Source organism: Excalfactoria chinensis, chromosome 17, assembly GCF_039878825.1.
Source record: "Excalfactoria chinensis isolate bCotChi1 chromosome 17, bCotChi1.hap2, whole genome shotgun sequence".
Classification (NCBI taxonomy): domain Eukaryota; kingdom Metazoa; phylum Chordata; class Aves; order Galliformes; family Phasianidae; genus Excalfactoria; species Excalfactoria chinensis.
The window spans coordinates 1,867,584-1,888,674 of record NC_092841.1 but is presented as its reverse complement, the minus strand read 5'-3'; the positions used below and the strand labels follow the sequence as shown (position 1 = coordinate 1,888,674).

General features: G+C 47.5%; 1 protein-coding gene across 1 annotated transcript in view; it reads left to right on the top strand.

Moving 5' to 3' along the window:
* The window catches only part of STX8 (syntaxin 8), a 69,113-nt gene that overhangs the window by 9,140 nt on the left and 38,882 nt on the right, over positions 1-21,091 (top strand). Inside the window, exons 5-6 of the mRNA XM_072351856.1 lie at positions 2,581-2,705; positions 3,648-3,740. Of these exons, the coding sequence (XP_072207957.1) occupies positions 2,581-2,705; positions 3,648-3,740 (218 nt within the window). The remainder of the gene's footprint in view (positions 1-2,580; positions 2,706-3,647; positions 3,741-21,091) is intronic.

Here is a 21,091-nt window from a genome sequence, read left to right as displayed (position 1 = left end):
AGGAGGAGGAAGTCGTCCATCGGGAACGCCGTGCTTGAGTCATGGCATCAAACGTAGGGCTCTGTGCTCAAGGTGTATCTCCCTTGGAGAGCATTTTCTAATGACCTCACTGAGATCCGGACTGTGGTGCCATCTCAATGTGTATTTCTCCCATTTTGGGGCAAGAGACAGCTTTCATATGTGAAAACAATTCGTGTTGTTTCATTTCCTAGCTCAGATCTTCCCCAAATCCACCGCCCACCTCCGTGAGCCATTAAACCGTAAGTGAGAGAATGCCCTGGTTTTGGCCATCGCCACAGAGGTTGACCTGTGGAGCCAAGCTGAGGTGCTGTGAGCACTTCAAAGGGACCTACTGTATAACCGTATCGTTAAGGGGATGTTCAAGTGCTCATGCAACTAATTGTCATATGACCCAGGTTTTGTTCAAAACGCTGGTCTTGCTGATGGCTCCCCTAAAGCTGTAAGCCTTGATGTGTGGCCTTGGTCTCAAGTAAGCGTTGGGTGACTAATCTAAGTTACTGGGGAAGTTGTATGAGAATTATCAGGGAAACAATGCCTTCAGAAAGATAAGCCCTCCCTTGTTAGGCAAGGACATAGCTCCCCGATTTTAAACCCCATCATCTTTTATACTTGGGCGCTTCGCTAAGCCTCGTAATTAGTTAAATCTGCTCCTATAATCAAAAGCTATCCACACACTCCACTGCTCTGTGATGGTTTGAAAGATTTACGTGATTAACTTGGCGCAGGCCGTGGGTGGCTAATTGGATAAGCTTTAATCTTCACACCGCCAAAGCGAAACGTGGTAAGATCAGAGGAAGGAGGAAGTCGGGCTGTGTTGTGTGGGGAGGCAGTTACCAAACATGTCAAAAAGATTATTGTAACGAGTGGGCCTGTTGTCATGACCCAACCTACAAGAATAGGGCAGATTATCAGGGGAGGGAGAGAGAGGTGCAAATTATGTTACATTTGCTTACCTTGGCTTTTTTTAGCAGGCAGAAATAGTTGTGTTCTCCCTGGAAAGCAAGGAGCTTTATGTTCCTTTTGCTCCATTGCAGTAATTTGGTCAGATGTTGTTAGAACTCGGTTTTGAGTGCTTGCTAATTGAGCTGCTGTAATGATCTTTGTCTTCAGGTGCATCATGCTCCTGCTATGTGAGCCTAGGGGGATACAGGAGGGGATTTTAACCTCCCAAGCAATGAAAGAAGTCTTGCTAATGTGTGAAACAGCACTGCGGGGCTGTCTTTATTTAAGCAAAGCTGCTCTACCAGCTTGATAAATATATGGAGATTTTAATGCAGGTATAAAAGGGCTGAACTGCAGAACTGCCCCATCTGCTTCATAGGACGTGTAGTGCTCTGTGTGTGGATGCATCTAATTCACAGGCAGCCCAAAGTTCACATGCTGGAGAGGAATCCCTCGCAGCAGTGCTGGTTCGTGGCACGGCCAGGAGGTGTCTCCAGCACATCACAGCTCCTCACCAAGCTCAAGTTCAGCCCTTTGCTTCGGTACCTTTGCTCTAAGTCCTCGGTTGTCCTTCTGTTGTAGAACTGCCCGCATTGATACTGCCGCATCGTTACCTGAATATGGGACTTATATGACTGCTGTGGAGCATTTCAGTTTGTGTTTGAATGGAGGAACATGGAGTCAATTAAAAAGATAAAAAACAGGTCTTGGTTTAATAAAACGTTTCAGGGAGTTTTTGAGAGGTACCAAAAATCCTCTTTGTTCTCATTTTGTTTCTGAAAGTGGTTTGGGGATAAAAAGAGGGCAAAGATAAAATGGGAATAAAAGATGGAGCTGAAAAAGACAAGTGGAAGTGAGAAACTCCGACAGCAGAGCTGCAGTTGAGGACCTGGTCTCTGCAGTGTCTCCTACTGCAGGGCAGATTTGCAGCTTTGGGCCCAAATGTCCTGCAGGCTGCCATGTCATACTTGTACCAGAAACCAGTGAAGAGCTGAAAGGAGGAAACCAGGAATCTGGCATGGAGAGAAGATATCGCAGTGGCATTTCACTTTACAACTGGAATTTATGTTCCCTGGACATGGCAAACTTGCTTTCTGTTGTAAACTGTGCAGTGTTGTGTGAGCAGCCTCGGGTCATAATTCTTTTCAAAGGAAACCTGTAACTTGATGGCTTTTTCTTGGGAAATGTATGTGTAGCTGCTTCGTGTCCATGGCAAAGCAGGAATGCAGGAGTGGGGCTGTGTGCTTTGTGTCTCGATCGCAGAGCAAAGCCATGAGGGGTTTTATGTACTCACACAAACCTTTATTTTTCTTTGTAACAGGTCTGGATGCTGAATATAGCATCACAAGTGTGGTGTGTGTTTCACGTGCATCTTAATTGTTCAGTGCAAAGTTATCATCTCCCCACTTTGCTGCTTTTAGGCAGTGGGATGGACCTTGCAAAATATTACTGGAGAAAACTGTTTTCTTTTTGGCTCATTTCTTCAGTGTTTGCAGAGAATTGTGTGGAACGTGATGCATACAGACTGGTCCATCTCTGCCAGCCAGCCTCGCGTGCACAAATTAGAGTAAATTTTATGTCTACAGCTTGAAATTTGTCTCCTGAACTTATTTTCAGATCTAGCCTAATGGCAGGAGGTGTCAAACGAGGAGTGACCAACCCGTGGCTCCTGGAGGAGTCTGAGGAAACCAGGGGGCTTGGCTTTGAAGAAATCAGGCAGCAGCAGCGGAGGATCATAGAAGGTAGAAGAGTCTGTCTGTATGTTATAGGCATGAGTCCTCATGAGAACATCAGTGCAATGACCTGTGCTGAAGCCCTGTTAGCTGGGGCTGTCAGTCCGAGTAGCTGTGGGTGACTTCTGTCTGAGCAGGAGCAGTGTTGTGCTTGTAGTATTCCTTGCTGGGAACATCTTCTCAAAGCAGCTTTTCCAAATAATCTCCATGCTGACTGAAGCAAGTAATTTTTCCCGTGGTAGGGGAGGAAATACCTCCGAAACAGTTAGCATCCCTTGTTTGTGACTGTGTAAACTTGTGGGGCTTCTTCACAGTCAGATGCAAGTCATTTAGGGATTGCCGTTTGCCCGTGTTTTAGTGAAGCTGAGCACGTCACGAAGTGGAAGAGCTGTGTCTGTTAGGTGCTTGCTGAGGGCGTGCAGGGCCTGCATGTAGCAGAGACAACATGTGTCTTTCTAGAGGAGTGCCTGCAGAGCTGGTGGAGCACTGTGAGCTGTGGTCCCCTCCTCGCAGGCTGCCTCCCATGCGCTCCGTGTCCTCTTGCAGCTTTAAAAACCTATTTGAATTCTTTGGTGCTTGCATCACCTGTTTGCCTTGTATTCATGTTCAAGGCTTCTTGGAAAATGTAAAAAGGCTAATCAGGGATCTGTGTGTGCGCCAGGAATCTCCCGCATTTATGATTGAGGAACAGCTGGAGGTTGAATTCTTGGGTTTTTTTGGGACCTTCAGCTAATGTCCCAGCCAGAGCAGACAAATTAATTACCCATCATTCACATTGTTTTAGGAGTACTGTTGCCATAAGGATTCATTTTCCTGTTGTGTTGATGTCCTTTTCTGAGTATGTTTTAACTCTTTAAGCACTCTTTTCTCTCTGCTTCTGCATCTCCTATTGCACTCAATCTGGCATGCTGGCAATCTGTCTCACGTAACTTGATGTATTTTCTGGTGCAGAACAAGATGCCGGACTCGATGCTCTTTCTTCAATCATATCCCGGCAAAAGCAAATGGGACAGGAGATTGGGAATGAGCTGGACGAGCAGAACGGTAAGAACAAGAGCCACAGAGACTCGTCTCACTCATTTTTATGTAAGATTGTTGTCTGGTTTCTTTTAGTCTTTCTACGTTCCTTTTTGCCCACAGTCAACAAGACACTGCAAAGGTTTCTGTAGCAGCTCTGTCTGCTCACGAGCTTGCTGTTGTGTTTTGTCTTACTGCATAACCCGGCTGTGTGTGAAACGTGTAACACTTGGGATGTTTTCATGAAGGCTGCCTTTGAAAGAAAAGATGGGAAATTGTGTGCAGTACAAAACCATTCTGTGCTTGGATCTTCTGCCCTTTTCAGTGGTTCTGTTCTAATGACCCCCTTTTTTTTTATTAATGGTAATCTTTTATTTGTTGCTGGATTTCATTTGAACATTCTTACTTTGCTTCTTTAGTTATTAAGTAAATGGAAAACCTTGAGCCAGCAATTAAAAGAGAAGCGTATTGTTTGCTACAAACGATTTGGATTTTGAAGGTTTCATGAATTGAATGTAGGATCAAATTAAGTGCAATATTGAAATAGAAGAGCACTTTTTTCTTCCTTTAAACTGAGCCAGTATCCAAATGGTGGAATTGCTCTCCTGATAAATATGCTTTGTTACCGCCTCAATCGCCTGCCTGACATCAGCTGTCCCTAGGAGAGTAGATCCTCCAGTCTTTCTGACTTCTTCCTTTCTTACAATATGGTAATAGTTCAATTAGAGCTTTGGAGCCCTGCCAGTTGTCTCCCTTGCACAAAGACTTGAGCCATATGGTTTGTCTTTGGGTTGTGTTGTACTTAACCACTGAGAAGGTAAACGTCCTTTCACTTGCTAATAAACTATATGCTGAAATCAACTTCTTCCCGGGCCGATATTTTTCCCTTGTATGCCTCTGCATGCTGCTCAGAGCAAGGGGTTCCATTTAATAACTGCACAACATAGTCTGCTTGGGAGCTCCGTTCTGACTGCTGGGAGATGGGATGTCCTTCTTATGCTTGCCGTGCTCTGGAGGGATGAGGAACAACTCGAAGGTGTCTTTGTTCATCTTAAGGTCGTTAGAAAATGCTTTGCACAGCTGGGAGAAACTAATTGTAGGGCTCTTGTCTTGTTGTGATCCTCTGCCTCATCTGAGCAAAGACACTTTCAATGAGAAACCTCAGTTTCATAAGTTTCTTCTATTAACAGTTGTTTAAAAAGTCACATTAATTGCTTATTTTTTCCCCTCTAAATAGAAAACAGGTGGGACTCATGAGTGTGTTTACTAATCCTCGGTGAAACCTTGGTTTCTCATCAGGAGAATATAGAATCTGTGTCCCATTTCCCGCTCTTGGGGGGCAGGGGAGGCTCCCCAGATCCTTATGCTTCTGGGACTGCAGGTTTTGTGTATTGTGCCGTTGCAGCGCTGCGTGACCATGCTGAGCTTTTTGTAGCAACCAAGCCTTGAAACATCTCTGAAATCAGGAATGCGTTTGGCTCTCCTTCTTACAGATAATGCAAATAATGCCCGTTTTGTTTGACGTTCTTGTCCCGCAGATAATTTACAAAGCCTGGAGCAAAATTCGTCATGTTTCCCTGTGAGCCCTTTGTGAGCTGCAGGCAACTTTTTCTTGGAACCAAAGCTTTCCCAAGTGAGGATTGCTGCGGCTGACAGCAGGCTGGCTGCTGGGGGCACAGAGCTGCCTGTGCTTCTCACTGCCCTAAGATGATGGGGATGGGACCTGCTGGCCTTGCAGGCACTGTGTCCATAGGCTGTCAGCAGCAGGGGAGCAGTCCCACTTGTGCAGAGGGAGGCATCGCAGTTCTGAGCTTTGGTTTCTCTGCTAGCAAGCAAGGTGAACTTCCAGGCTTTCTGTGAGTTAGTATTATCCTTATATTCTTTTTTTGTGTGGATGCAGGAGATATGGTGGTGTGCTTCATGCTGGAAAAGCTGAAATCCCGAGCAGTATTTTCCAATGGGCTACTTTACCCACCTTATTTTATGCCCTGTGCTTAATTGTCTGCAGGCTTTGCTCCGGCGCCTTGCCAACATCGTGTTGTTATTACACTGTCAGGCTGACGAGTGTAACTGCCCTGTAATTTCCCCTTACTCAGACTCTCTTTCCTTCTTAGTGGTGAGTGAGAATGGCATCGTCTGTTTAGGGGAAGGCAGTGGAAGTTCATCTTCATTAAGCTCTGCATCAATACTTCTTTTTATCCAAGTTTCCCACCAGCCTGACTGCTCACCTGCCATTGCCACCTTCTGTAAGTGAGCAGTGCCTTGCTCTGCCTTTGGATCTCGAATCTCTGGTAAAGCACGGCTTGCTTCAGAAATAGCCGACGATGCCTTGTGGTTATTGCAGCCACTTAAAGAGCTGGATAAACACATTTATTTCCCAGGCAGCGGCTCTTTTCCTTCCCTGTTCTGCTGCAATCGGTGACCTCCCATCATCGGGCACTTCCCACATGTGCCAGTGGGTGTAGCTGTGCGGCTGCGGATGCTCTGAGCGCAGCCAGCATTGGAGGCGTCCGGATTCATTATGCAAAGTTTACTTCTCGAGTCGAGTCGGTACGTGTGAATTCTTTTGTGTTTGTTAAATGACTGCAAAATGATTAAACGCCGCTGCGAGTGGGTCGGCTGCTTGGCTGTGTCTGCTCTTCCCTCGCTGGTGGGCTGGCAGGCATGGCACGGGGCTGTGCCACAGCGTGGATGAGCAGCGTGGGGTGGCTGCTGTGAGCCGTGGGCCCTGGGAAGAGCTGGGCCTCCTCGGGCCCGCTGGGGGCTTCCAGGTTTTAATTGGAGTCTCATGTCGTTCTGTACTCAGACTTTCCCTAGGGCTCCGTCCTGGAGGTTTTATGGCCCTGAGCTGAGCCGTGGGTCCATCCCAACATCCTGAGCACGGCATGCTGCACCAATGAGAAACAGGGTACAGGGAGACATTGTGTTTTTCCAGCCTTGGGAGCCTGCTAGCAGTGGGAGAGATGGGGGGGATTAGCAAAAGAATTTTCCCATTGTTAATTCCAATCTTGGCCCCAGAAAGCTTGCTGTATTCTTTTCATCTGTTATATGAAAAAAAAAAAAGGAAGGAAAAAAAAAAGCAGGAAAATAGTGCAAATGTCCTCTGGCCCTGCTGATGAGGCAATCTAATCTAGTGCAATAATTTTGGAGGAATGCTGTCAGACATTCTGGATGCTGTTTGTTTTACCCTTATAGAGATGCTGCCTTCTCACTGCAGCACGCTCTCATGGGGCCATTACTCTCTCATGATCTCAGTGACATCGCCTGCAAAATTCATGGCGTTGGATGTTTATACCAGGTTACTTCCTATTTGGTGCAGACCATCCAGGATGGATCCTTCTGCTTCTTGCAAATACATCAGAGCATAAACACGTTCACAAACGATAAGCTGCAAAGGAAAGACCACCATTGGTCCTTTTACTGGTCAAGGAGATGCTGGATGCCGGGCAAACATCCAGTCACGATGGCTCTTTTTAAGTAAATGATCCATCAGAGTGATATTTTGACAACCTGGTTATGCAATATATTTTCTTTCTTGTCAGCCAGATTCCCAAAACCAACCCAACTTTCAAGCACTCGTTGTGTCTTTGATAACTTTGCAGTTTGTAGTTTGCAGCATCACCTCCAGTGTGCTGTGTGGAACAGAGGGCTCAGCTCAGCCCTTCCTTTGGTGCCAGCCCAGCAGTCCCAGTAACTTTATGGCACATGGAGTTGGTGAGCTGGGCACCCTGCGGCCAGCACACCTCCTGGAGGCTGCTTCATATACACACAGAGAAGCATTCTTGTGCAGTAATAGGAAGTAAGTGAAATACCTTGTGCAGCAATGCAAGTCTCCAGGGTGGTGCTGAGCAAGTCAAGTCCATAGTTCCTGCTGCAGCCTGGTTGGTATGCAGACAGTAATGTGCTTCTCCTAAAGATTCTTCTACACGTCTATTGTATAGCCTGCATCAAAAAGGAGCCCTAAAATACGACATAGTTTCACATTTCTGTTTATTAGGAACATTTTGCTATAATACAAACTAATTAGTATTGTGTATGGAATATGTATGAGTTATGAGGCTAAAAACCGACGGGGCTGTGGATATATTACCTCATTGTTAGGATTAGCTTGTAAATAAGAAAAGATTGAAGATTCAATGTGAAAGAACGTTCATCTTGTGTGGAGCACAGTGCTCTTAGCCCAGCTGAGATGGCTCTGCTGTGGGTTTGAAGGTCTGCAGCATTCCTTGAGCACCGGCAGGTTCCAGGTTCTTAAAACACCTCCAAAAAGAAGCATCTGTTCTTAATATTTAGATTTGAAATAACCATCCGTAGCTTGACTGACCTCATGCTATGCAGATAGGTTTTTTATATTTTGCTTCCTGAGCTTATTGTGTGGAGTAGGAATGACTTCAGTTTTATTGGTGAAACGTTCCGGCTTTATTGAGCTCTGCTTAGTCGGAGTTAACCCTTCTTAGGGGAAAAGTTAACACCCGTGTTAAATGTTGCTTTTTTGGCATCAGCCATCTAAATGGGGGAATACTCAGTCTCGGTGTGAACACAGGGAATGCCAAATCTGAGGTGAGATGGCACTGCCTGTGTGCATTTCTAGGCTGAAAGCGGTCATACGGTGTTTTCTGCAGGCTGCACCTCATTGAGTGCTCAGGACTTGATCTCATCTGGGTTCGGGTTGGGTTGGCAATAACTGTATGTAGTGGCAAAGTTATTTCTTAAGTCTCTCTTTATGGCTCATCCTGGGAGCCGTGTGATGCTGGTTAAGACTCCTTGACCAAGCTTCTTCCAAAGCACTTCCATTCTGTGCATCCATCCAGGTGCTGTAGGGTCTGTTTGATGAGCCCTTGGTGGTGTGAGCCCTGCTGGTAAGAAGCTTTGGCATATTGCCTCTTTCCAAAGAGGTTCAAAACCTCATTTACTGAGCACCCCAAATAAAATGTCATGATTAATTCTCTTATTTTTCCTTCTGAGCTGAGGTTGGCAGTGTTTCATCTCCTGAGGGATCTGCCGAAGTCACAACACACTTGTTATTACCGTCAGGAGGGCTGAGGAGAAAGATGCAGAGCTGGAGCAGCACATGGCCTGTGAGGGACACAGCCTTGTGCTGGGTGAGGAGGGTAAAACAAACTATTCCGTATCTGTCGAGGAAGTGAGCCCTGCCCTGCTGACTGCTGGAGGATGTATGTAATGAGAACTTAGGTTACGTTGAGTTTATGTTGGATCGAACAAGTGTGTCCACACAAAACAGCGTTATTTGTAGCGTTTCCCAACCTTTTAAACACATCGCTTTGCTGCTTCAGTCTTTCCAGTGTTTGTGTATATGTAAAATTTCCTGGTATCTTTAAAAAGAAAACTGGAATAAAAAGAAATAAATAAATAACAGGCCTGGAAAGTGCAGAATGGATCCACCGCCCAGCGCGGGTCAGCGGCCAGATGAGAACACCTCCGCAGGGCCCTCTGCAGCTCGGGCTGACAGAGCAATTTTGCTGGTGTTGGCTGATGGGGAGCAGCATGTGAGAGGTGTGAGATGTCCTGCCTGTGGGCTTCGTGGACAGTTGCTGACAGCAGCAGTAAGAGTGAGGCGTAAGCATCTGCGTTCCCATTTGGGCTCTGCTGGGGGGATCGGGGGGGTGCTTATGGCAGTCTGAGTGTTGGGAGCAGTGGTGGGATGCAGGAGCTGCTGTGGCTCTCTGTGAAGTCCTCGTTAAGAATCCAGTGTGTCGAATGAGCTTGAATTCATTCTGCAGAAGAGCTTCACGAGTAGGGAAAAAACAACTCAATGCCATCTTGGTGTAAGAATGGTTTTGATTCTGTCTCACAAGATCTTCTTGTGAGCCGTCCGTGGCCGCATGGGCTCAAGTGAGTCATCTTCAATAGATGCGAAGTTGATTGGATAATTATGTTCAGAAATTAAGGACTGGTGATTCATAATTAGATTACAAGGCTGAATTGAGTTGGGCTGCATTGGTCTTTTTGGTTCTCCTCAGCGTTTTTGCTGAAGAAACCGAGGATGAAATGCATGGTGTGCTTACTCAACTCCTGTGTAACATAAAAGGCAGGGAAAGCTGCAGCTATGATGGAAGTAACACTAGAATTCCTCCCAATGACCTTTACAAATGAGAGTGAAATTCAGCCTGGCCACAAGCAAAGGGTCACGCTGGTGTGAGGATTAAGCTGATTCAAGATGAGCAACTAACCCTTAGCAGAAGGACCTGGGGAGCACAGTGTCCAGGTCACAACTTTAACAGGTTGAACAGCGTAATATAGTGAAAGGCTCTGATAAACCACTGTTGTTCAGGCAGTCCTTTATTAAGCTTGGTGTGGAGAAGGGACAGCAGCTTGTCTAGCAGCTCATCAAGGTCACAGGGAGCAGGTAGGGCAGCCAGGGTGTAGGCAAGGTGTGCCTTAAAGCACACAGGTGTGACCACCAGGAGTGCTGGGACAGCCTGGCTGGAAGCAGAGAATACTGAGACAGGAGCAGAGGATTTCTGCAGGAGGGAATGAGCCCCTGGGGAGGGCAGGCTGGGGCAGAAGCAGTGGGGTGAGCTGTGGGCAGGAGAAGCAGGGGTGAGGTGTTGTTTCTGTTGGTTGCATTGGTGGGGTGTGTTGGAGCAGGAGGTGGGCTGGTCACCTTGCTATTACCTTCTCTTGCTTTTTCTCTCTTCTTTTCTGCAGCTTGGCTTCCTTCAGACCTCTCATTCTCCTGCTATTGTTGAGCTCATCTCCCCTCCTCAATGCCTTCATCCTCACTTCTGAAATGGCCCTGTCTGCGTCCTTTTCCTTCTCCCTCTAACTTGTGTTAATGGGAAAGCATTGGGGGACTGCAGCTCCTGAGGCCACTGGAGAGCCTTCATAAGGGGAAAAAAAGCATTGTTCTGAAAATGGCTGAGATGTTTTGGCTGAAACTTTAAGATATTCCTTTTTATAACATTCATCTGGAAGGCAGCATCCGAGTCGGGAATCTTAAGCCTGAATCCTTAACGTGTTTCATCATTTTAAACCACTGAAAATAGGGCCTTCTCCTGGGAAGCAACAAATGGCCTCAATAGCGGTCGTGCGGCTGAGGCTGCATGTGCTTTTGTATTGCTCTCTATATACACGTAATAACAGGAGATGCTCCTTTTTCCCTTGGTATCTTTGATAGCTTTCTGCAGCGCTCGCAGAACCAGATAAAGCAGCACAGCACAACCTGGATGGGGATGAAAGGAAGCTCGGCGCTGACACACACGCACCGTTGAGCCTGTCTGGCCTCTTGGCACGCACCGCTTTTTTCCCTGAATAGTTCAAGCCGTAAAATAACTGCTCAACATTTGTCTTCTCAATTATGTGGATTTTTCCACGGTTAGTCAGCCCCTACCTCACCCATACGCCGTGTGGGGGGAGGCTGCCTTCCTTCAGCTGTCCTCACGGCCATTGGAGTGCTGGGAAAGTGCTGCGGGGGGGGAAAAATGTGTTCGGAACTCTTGTGAAACCTCGCCGGATTTCTTGATAAGAATTATGATCTTAACCGTCTCAATTGCGAAGTCTCGTCGTTAATTTTGTAGCAGGGCTTAAGGAGAGCTCTAATAGGGATCTAAACCTCAGCTTGTAGCAGGAGAGACTTCTTTCCCCCCATCTGCTCCTTCAGTCGTTTGATTTAAGCTGTTTGAAAAGAAAACAAAACCTGACTGTAATTGTAGGTATTTCAACGCTCTGATGGTATTTCTTTTTTCCCTGTTAATTTAGCTTTTCCTCTCTTCAGAATCTCAAACTGAGACCATAGAGGGGAGATTGATTTTCCTAGCCTGCTTTTTGCTGTTACTGCCATTCGTCGCGTAGAGGCACAGCCCCAGCCCGTATCCATCACAGCTCCTGCAGGTGAATGCTGTACCTGCAGTGGGCACCAGAAGGTGTAACTCCTGCCTGCATCTTCTCTGCTTGGAGGAAAGGAAGGCAATAAGTGAGCTGCCTGCTGCAGAATGCCTGTGGTGGGAGACCAAGGGGGCTGCCATGAACTTCTTGTATAGTTCTGCTTAGTTTACCCACATAGCTTTGGTGTTACCTGTCTGGTCCACTGAGTGATGTCGCTCTTGTTTTTGGCTGAATCAAGGAAGGATTTAATTGCATGATAGATACTGGGTCCTAGGCTCTCTTTGGCCTGTTCTCCATGAGCTTGAGGTCACAGTGAGCAGGATGGCATGTTCTGCTTCAGCATTTTCAATGGTAGATCACCTTCCCCGGGCAGTATTTCATTCTTGAACCTTATTTCATTCTTGAACCACTTCTTTATAAAAACAGACATCATTTTTAGCCAGTGTTCTTCGTTGTGGCAGTGAAATGCAGCGTGAGAGTTTGTACTTGCAAAGACTTTGGCTTTAGTGCTTCCTCCATCCCTTTCCTTTCAGAGCGGGTTTGTTGGGGGTCTGTGGGGAAGCAGTGATGAACCCTCGTGTGCCTCAGTGCTGCTAGGGGGAAGGCAGTGCTGGGCTTCAGAGGGAGTCATGCTTGGGAGGAACCATATGCTCTTGCGTCACGGTGATTTGGTGAATGGGCTGCTGGATGCTAAATGGCCTCATAATAGATTTCCCAGAAAACTTTTAGGGTCAGAGCCTGAATGGTTACAACACAGGAGAGAGCAGGAAAACCACGTTTTTGGGCACGTTGTCCTGCTGGAATCCAAAGAGTGCTTTGAAGTTAATTTACTCACCACTGAGTCAGTTTGTGAGTTCCCTCTTGCAGATTGTCCTGCATTTCCCATTATCTCAAACAGATTCTAGCTCACTTCTCCTGTCTGAATGGAGGACTTCCCTCGCCGTTTCCCTCTGTTCTCCTGGATACAAAGCAGAACATAATCCGTCTGCAAAGCTTATGCTGGGTCCTTGGCTGAACTTGCCACTCACTGTCCAGGCAGCCTCGAGTTTGCTGATCTGTTTTGTGATAAACAAACGTAACGTATGGAATCACTTCGGTGGTCAGCAGCTCACAGAACCAGAGAATGAAGTGCAGCATCTTGTAATGCTCTGAGCATTGTGATGGGCAGGCAGCAGGCTGGGGCTGGTTGCTGTGCTGCCTGTGTGTGTGCAGACGGAGCCCTATTGTGCTGTGTTTGAATAGGAAGCGGGGCTTTCTGGCTTGGTTAAATACTACTTTGATATTTGTAAAGTCTGCTGCTAGGTGCAGCCTGGAAGTGGCAGGTAGCAGTTGGTGATGCTCGAGCATTGAAATCAGCCCCACATCTGTCTGCTTGTACAATGGGCATAACACAGTCACTGCAATGGGATGACAGCAGAACTGAGTGCTGTGAACAATCGCTTGCACAGAACTGTGTTTCAGTCAAACATAATTAAAGTTAATGTGACATAAACGTGGCACGGGATGCTTTTAAGCTGCTGAAGTTAATATCTGAAAGCATCCTGAGATTGCTTAAAAACAGGTAAAATAATTGTACTGTAATTATTATTGTGAATAATGACTTCCTTGCAAGCTGGAGTTTGAGGTGGAATAAGTCACATTAGCATAACCTTTGTGAATTCCTGATGTGTTGAGATGTATTTTGGCCCTGTGCAGCCCAACCCAAATTAAGTTCAGTGCTGTTTGGGCCACACACTGGGGAAGAAGTACTTGGCCTGGTTGCCCCACGATGTGCCTTCTGCCCTGGCAAGGTGCTGCTGAGGCTGGGCTGGAGTTAATCCATCAAGAACCAGTGTGGTTCTCACTGTGCTGGTCGGAGGGCCTGGAGGTGCAAGCAGAGAAGGCTCTGCCAACACAACTATGGCCAATGTAGCACCAGGGAGTAAATCACATACCTCAAAACAGATACCATAATAGGAACCGGCTGGCATCAAAGTGGGGGGCATTATCAGCTGTGTCTTTTGGCTGCGTGAGTTGCATTGTTTTGAAATAACTCCAGTATTTGATCTCAACGTTTTGTTGGAAGTTTTCTCATGCAACCAAGTTTTGTTGAAAAAATGCTGGTTTGAATCCAGAGCCTTCAGTCAGAAACATCTGGGCCTGATGTTGGCCAAGTTCGGGGAGGAGCTCGGGGGTACCTGCAGCAAGTGAGCAGTTCAGCCCTGGGCAGCCAGGTGCTGAGATCCAGCCCTGAAGCACTGCTCTGGGGGTCCAGCTTGGGACTGGGATCAGCAGGAGTGCCAAGAGAAGAGAGATTCAAGCACTGCATGTGACTTGTAAGGGTTGGGTTCGATCTGTTTTGGGCAGAGCCCATGTGAAAGTAAGATAACATTTGGTATAAGCTCCCAGAATGTTTTTTTCTGTCTTCCTTTGACCTCTGTGTTTGTACTGCCGCATTGAGGTGAGAAAGCAGTGACACCAGGCAGCCTTAGAGCCCAGCCTGGGTGCTGGGACTGATGGAAGGCACATACCCTGTGCTGCGGACCAGTGCTCAGTGCTCCCCTTGATAAGGTAAGGACTTCAGAACAGTGGTGCTGGGGGGGCTCAGCACAGTGCTCCAAGCAGTGTGGATGTTCCTTCTTCTCCTGCTGTCCTGCATTTCACTTGGGCACCTTCCCAGATGTAGCTGTGCTTGTGACTAGCAAGCAGCTCTGCTACCTGCTGTTAGTTTGGAACATGGGTATTTTCCGTATCACCCTGTTATCCCGTTGCTGTGCAACAGGGTGTGGATATCACGTTACTGTAATTGGGTTTACAGGCCAGGTTTGTAGATAATGTGGGTTCTTGCCAAAGAAAATTAGCAGTGTGAATTGAACTCTGAAGTGGCCTTCCGAAAAGTGGTATTTGAAATGAATAGAAAATCAGATAAGCTGGGAGGAAAGCTTCCTTCTGGTCGAGCTTATGACATAGACTGGTTTTTATGTAATAGTTCCCGTTATAAATAAGTAGTTTTCCTTGGAAACTATTATTGGGACTAAGCTGCCTCCAAGCAGCAGCCCGGGGATGGAGCGTGTGGGGCGTTCCTGTGCTGAGGATCAGCCCTGCAGAGGAGCTGCCCTTGGTGTCTGTGTGCACCTGGGGTCGGCGTGAGACCACTTGGGTTTTTCCCACTGCTTAACTATTCCTTACTCGTATGTAATTATAGGGGTGCTTCACTGGAGCCCATTTAGCTTAACTGTAGTCCTTCCCTCTGGTTAAAGTGTTGTGACTTCACTTCTTAACGGAAAAACTCCATTTGATGCTTTATTACAATAGAAGCTGCAATTGTTTTCCTTACGGGTAATGTGGGTGGTGTGTTTTCAATGGAAGGAAAGCGGCTTTCATAGCAGGAGACCACAGGGCTTTTCTAAGCTCTGAAGGTTTGTGTGCACCATCAACACCTTCCTCCTTTTGCTGAAGGGAGAAGCCTTCCTTCAAGCTGGCTTTGCTGATTTTCCAGGCAGAGACCTGGTATTCAGTGATGCTGACCATGAAGGAGGAGAACTTCCCCTCTCAGTGTTTTGTGAAATGACTTCTACTGAAGGGCTTTTGGTTACTCCGTGCTCTTGCTGAGCTGTTGTATTTTTGGAGTTGTCCTGGAAGAGTATATTTAGAGAGGCTTTGTTAAGTGGTGGAATGATGCGTGTCCGAGAAGCAAATGTAAATCAGAAATGTGATGGCCAGAGCTGATCTAACACAATTCCTATTGCTTTGTTACAGGCATAAGACAAGTATCTCACTTGTTCAGATCTCTGTCGGGTGGTCGCAGCAGAACCGTGTGTGACATCTCCAAGTTGGCAAGGCAGAGGGGTCTCCTTATCATAGGCTTTCAAGTAGGAAAAGCGATCTGCCAGTCCATTAGGAAGCCCAGTTATCTGCTCCCAAACTGGCTGTGCTAATTCTGTTTGCAGCAGGACCGATGGGAGCAGTGGGAGGGAGTGTAAAGAGAGCATATAAAAGCTTTCCAGACCTTTTATAGCTTTCCAAGCTTTCCTTGCGTTATTTGCAAGCTTACTGGTGTGAAGAACTGAGCTGCTCTGCAGGACTTGGTGACACTTGGTCTGTCCAGAACAGCGTGTTGGGAGATCTTGTTGGAATGAAGCAGAGGGGAGTTTGTGGGGTGCAGAGCTCTGTGGCCTGGCTTCTCGTCCATCTCTTGAATGTTTTCCATGCTGCTCAGTTGTGGCAGCTGAACCATTTGTCCTCTGAAGTCAGTAGGAAGACTTGAGAACCACTTTCATTTCAGAGTTGCTGGGAGCCTTTGTATGGGATATGTTTTAAACGAGTCTCCCAGCACAATGCCTGGAGAAGTTTGAAGAGGAAAAACAGTCTTAGCGGGGATTAAATGGAGCAGCTGGGCATTAAGGCAGCAGAGACTGTCTGCCTAAAGTCATCTGGGGGTGGTGACGTCACCAAAAACAAATGCAGCAGAAAAGCCATTCTTCAGTTGTGGTATAAAAACATTTCATAAGCTGACTGGCACTATTGGCTTTAGCAAGAGGTTTGTGCTTTTGAAAGGGAGGAAGCTTTCCGATTGCTCTTACTCTTAGTTCTTATACGAGAACAAGCTGTGGACACTGAGGAACTGTAGTCCTGCCCGTCCGTCCTTGATAACTCGTGGTGCTGATTGCTGCTCTGCTGAAGTTCCCATCAGATCCTCAGGTATTTCTAGATGGAAAATGGTGACTGCTATACTTTCCAAGCCCAGCTTTGCACAGAGTTCCTTGCTCACGCTCAGGTTGTCTCCTTGCTGCCAGTGGCTGGTGAGCACTTCTCCTTCTGCCTGAAGCTGAAGATGGATGAGCTGCTAATACAGACAGCCCGAAGCTGTTTGCAGGCATTGTATTGATCGCTGTGTTGTGTCAGTGTCATTTCATGATGTGGGTGCTCTTGTGCTCCCACAGAAGACCTTGTTTAATGCTGGCTAAAGGAGCTGGGAGCTGTTCCTGTGGCTGCTGCTGCATGATAACTGTTATATGTTGAATGGGGTTCGGGAGATAAATGAGTTCGGTGCTGGCTGTTGCTGTTCAGACTCAGTCCACTTGTTTAATATGTTTGAGGATTGGAAGCCTCCCTTCTTCTGGATAAGAGGGGGAGGAGCGGGGGAAGAGAAAACCAACAGTTTAATATGTTTCAATGTCCCCGTGTGTCTTTCCCCACATCCTAAACATGAAAAATAACAGTAAGCTTCCCTTTGGCCTTGGGGGAAGAAAAAAGGAGTCTCCAGCTGGAATTCATGAAACTTTATTGAATAAATGAGCGGTGTCATGGTTTTGTGGTGGTCTCTCCAGAGCACAAATGGTGTGCTGAGAGCGAACAGCCGTTTCATGCACACTTAAACTGTCCTGAACCACCACCCTCCCTGATAATTCTTCATCCTTCCACGTGGGAGAGAAGCATAGGATAAAACCATTTAGAGAGGAGAGCTGGAAATCAAGAGGTGTATTTTATCCCTTGTAGAAAGAAGCCACCGCTTTTCTTTTGGCTTTAAACATTGCCTGGACTGAGTGGTATGTGTTGTTGGAGGTGCTTTTTAAGCACAGGGTCAGCATGTCGCTCTGGGTCTGGTGACCCCACAGTCCTTAGTCTGGCAGTGAACCTGTGTCAGAGGAACATAGAATCACAGAATGGCCTGGGTTGCAAAGGCAACAGTGCTCATCCAGTTCCAACCCCCTGCTATGTGCAGGGTCGCCAACCAGCAGCCCAGGCTGCCCAGAGCCACATCCAGCCTGGCCTTGAATGCCTGCAGGGATGGGGCATCCACAGCCTACTTATGGCAACCTGTTCCAGTGCATCACATGTTTTTTCCCCTCCTGTAACTTGTCCTTAAAACTATTGCCCAGATGTTTAGAGAAACGTGCTGTCTGGATGTAGGAGGAGGTGAAAGTTTTCCATTCTAACTGCAGCACTGTGCAGCAAAGAAGCTTCCATGGGTCGAGTCCGTGCAGCTCCTGTATGCCTGCACTGCAGACAGGGCACCTCTCGCATTCTTCCCAAGAGCAGTGTGTGCTGTGCCATGGCTGTGCACCCAGGGCTGTCCTGTGCTTGGGCAGTCAGCAGGGCAGGGTGCTGGGATGGGGTCTGCAGGCCTCATCCTGGAAGCAGGGCTGGCAAATCACCATGCACTGCATTCCTCCAGCTGCTCCCCGTGGGTGCTGAGCACAGTGATTAATACTTCAGCATCTTTGTTCTTTGTTTTCCTTCTGAGACAGGGGGGATGTTTAAATCACTGCAAGAAAGGGCCTGACGTGTCTCCCATTACACAAACACACAGTGCTGCACTCACTGGAACCCAACACAGTGTTTTTGGGAGAGGTGAGTGGAGACCTCACCTGCTATTCTTAAGGAAGGCCCATCTCCAAGGCATGGCTGTTGCATGGGCATCACGCTGCTGCTGGTGGAGCAGTCAGAGCTCTCTGCAGTGTGCAGGGTGCTTTCCAACAGCTGTGTGCCCAAAGAGCAGCTCGCCGTCCTCATCCCAAATCAGACATGCTGTGTGTTGTCACAAGCTTCGCTCAAAGTAAATAGAAGATGTTGGCTTGCCTTTTCAAGTCCTGCCGGGTCTTTCTCTTATAATAATAATTCTCAGGGAAATATTAATTCGTTCCAGCTTCCATGGAGCAAGCCCTTGTCCCACAAAGCTCGGTGAGGAAAAATACGACTGCGTAGGTGCAACCTCTCAGAGCAGGAGCTATCGGATTGCACAGTAATTTGTGATTCTCAGCAGCAGCTTCAGAGAAACCCAAGCTGTGATATCAAAGGTGCTCTGCGCCATACACGTAGGAAAAGCTTTGTTTGTGGCCGCTGTGAAATAGTTGTGGTTGATGTGGGAGTTTGTGCCTTTTATCCTGGGTTCGGTTTTCAGCTCCTTGGTCCCAAAGAGCAAGAGCTGGGCACAGAGGAGCAGCAGGCAGAGCAGGGCAGAGCAGGAGGGTGATGCTGGATGTGCAGCCTGGCCAAGTGCAGCCCCGTAGGAGGGCTGTGTGCTTCCTGCTCGTGTTTGGCACTGAGCGATCAAGGAGGGAATAAAAAAGCATTGCAGCTGAAGAGCAACGTTGCTTCAATAAGAACGGGAATAAATTTCAGGCCTGTGCTATTTAAGGTCAGAAGACCTTTTTGTTTGAACTGAGAAATAGGAAATTCCAGAGTAGCTTCCAGGAGGCAGAAACTCTTTGTTTTTTAATGAGGAGCTCAGTTTGCTGAAGAGTTTGTGAGCTGATGGGAAGGGAATAGGGCTGGGCCTGGGAGCGTGCCTGGGGTTCCCATCTAGAACTGTGTGTTCGGAGTAACAAACCCCATTAAAACCAATACTTTTTAAGATGTGTAATCCATTAGCAGTGAATAGAGCTCTATCATCAGTCTGGAGAGTGGCAAAACCAGATGTTATTTCCAATCTCATCATCTCAAATGCAAAGAAGAATTGATTTATATCTGTTTTTTAACAGGCTGCAGGGTTGTGTAGTGCTTAAGGTTGCATCCGAGGGAGCAAACTTGCAGCCTCGAAGCACTGTGTGCAGCAGCCCTGTGAGCAGAGGGCATTGCACACCGTGAGCTTCGAGCTGCACGGACGTACACCACACTGCTAATCTATTCCTGCTGCTCAATTAATGGCAACGTTGGAAGTATAAACAATTCCTCGAGTAAAATTGTGTTTGGTTTGCCTCGTCCTGCAGATTAACAAATCTGATTACTGCCTTTAAATTTAATACCCCCCAAAATTCCCTAACTGAATGATTCACTGCAGGGCCGTGAGCAGATGTAATTATCTATGAAAACTAATGAATCACGGCGTTAGGATATTTTTCCTTGCAGCTGTCTCCAATTAATATGTCTGTCAATTAAGGGAGTTAAGAACATGGCAGCATGTAGGTGCTGCTGTAGCTGTTGTCCTTCCGTCTGCTCAGAAGAGGAGTCATAGGGAATCCTTGATCCCTTCTTTTTATGTCCTCCTTGGGAGTCAAAAAGCAGCGACCAAGTGTTTCCTTGTTCATCTTCAGGCAGGGTTTGGGATGCAGGTCACAGAGCTGTGGCTGCTGTCACTGCATCCATTCCACTCTGGGCCAGGCAGGGAAGCTTTACAGAAGGATGTTCTGGGGTGAATGTAAAGCTTTTCCATGCTAATTCTGCCTGACAATGTTCTTAGCCAGGATAAGTGTGTTCATGTGGGAGGCTTTTGCTGAGCAGCTCCTTTCCTGTGTAAATGAAGCCGGCGGTTTGCTTTGGGTCCTTTGGTACCTACAGGAGTGGATTAGGCAGTTTTTCCACTCTCCAGTTAAGTGGCGGAAGATGTTGAGGCTTTAACAAATAGCTCAAATATCCTGTAAACAGCTGAGTGAGGTAAGTATCAAAGGGGACTTTCAACAGCCTGAATTGGAGTGACTTTCTCTTAGATGGTGCTGATGGTACCAAGCTGTCCTTCCCAAGCTGCTCTCCTTCCTTCCCTCTCCAGGTGGTGAATCTGCTCTGCGTTGCGTTCATTCCATGTTAATTATTTCACCTGTAAGTAACTCCACTTTTCCAGGATGGGAAACCAGCGTAACAAAAGGCACACATGGTCGTATGGGAGCTGTGTTGGTGGGCTGGTCCCTGTCAGAGTTCTTGGGTGCTGCTGCATACGATGAACAAAGGGTGCGTGGCCGTGGGGAAATGCTGCACTCTGGGTTTGAACTGAACCACATCATCCATGGGGAACTGAGGTCTGCCAACAGTGTGTGTGTGAGCAAAACAAAGCAGAGCTGGGAAACCTAAAGAGTGGTTTGCTATGCTGCACCATAACGAGCTTACAGTGGGGGTACCTGGAAGGAGAGGTCTGCAGTTTGGATTTCAGGACTGTGAGTTGATGTGGACCAAAACCAAAGCTGCAGCTCTGCTTTTGTGCCCTGTGGCCCCATGCTCCGAGTGCTGGGATGCCTGTGGTGTGCTGGAGCCTGTTGTAGTTGGAGATTACAGACTACTAGATATTAGAAGGAAGCTTTTCACCCAGAGGGTGGTGACACACTGGAACAGGTTGCCCAAGGAGGCTGTGGATGCCCCATCCCTGCAGACATTCAAAGCCAGGCTGGATGTGGCTCTGGGCAGCCTGGGCTGCTGGTTGGTGACCCTGCACACAGCAGGGGGTTGGAACCAGATTATCATTGTGGTCTTTTTCAATCCAGGCCATTCTGTGATGACGTGGGCAGAAGGAGGAGCTGTGTGCCTCGTGCTGCTGCCGGGCAGACCCAAGTGCTGCTTTGCACACCAGTGCCCACTCATTGCCCCTATGTCCACAATACTGCTTGCTGCTGCAGGGAGCCTGGCTGTGTGAAGTGGTTCCCCGTGCTCCAGAAGAACTCGCTGGCTCCCCGTACAAATTGCTCTCCTGCTGGGGCTCGAGCCGCTCCACCTCAGGCACACAATAACATTGGCTCTTGGCTGCATTGTGCGCCTGCTAGTGACATATTGATATGATCTCCTGCGAGGAGAGGTTGCTTCAAATGGGGATTAAGAGGGAAAGTGAGCAGATTGCAGGGTATTAG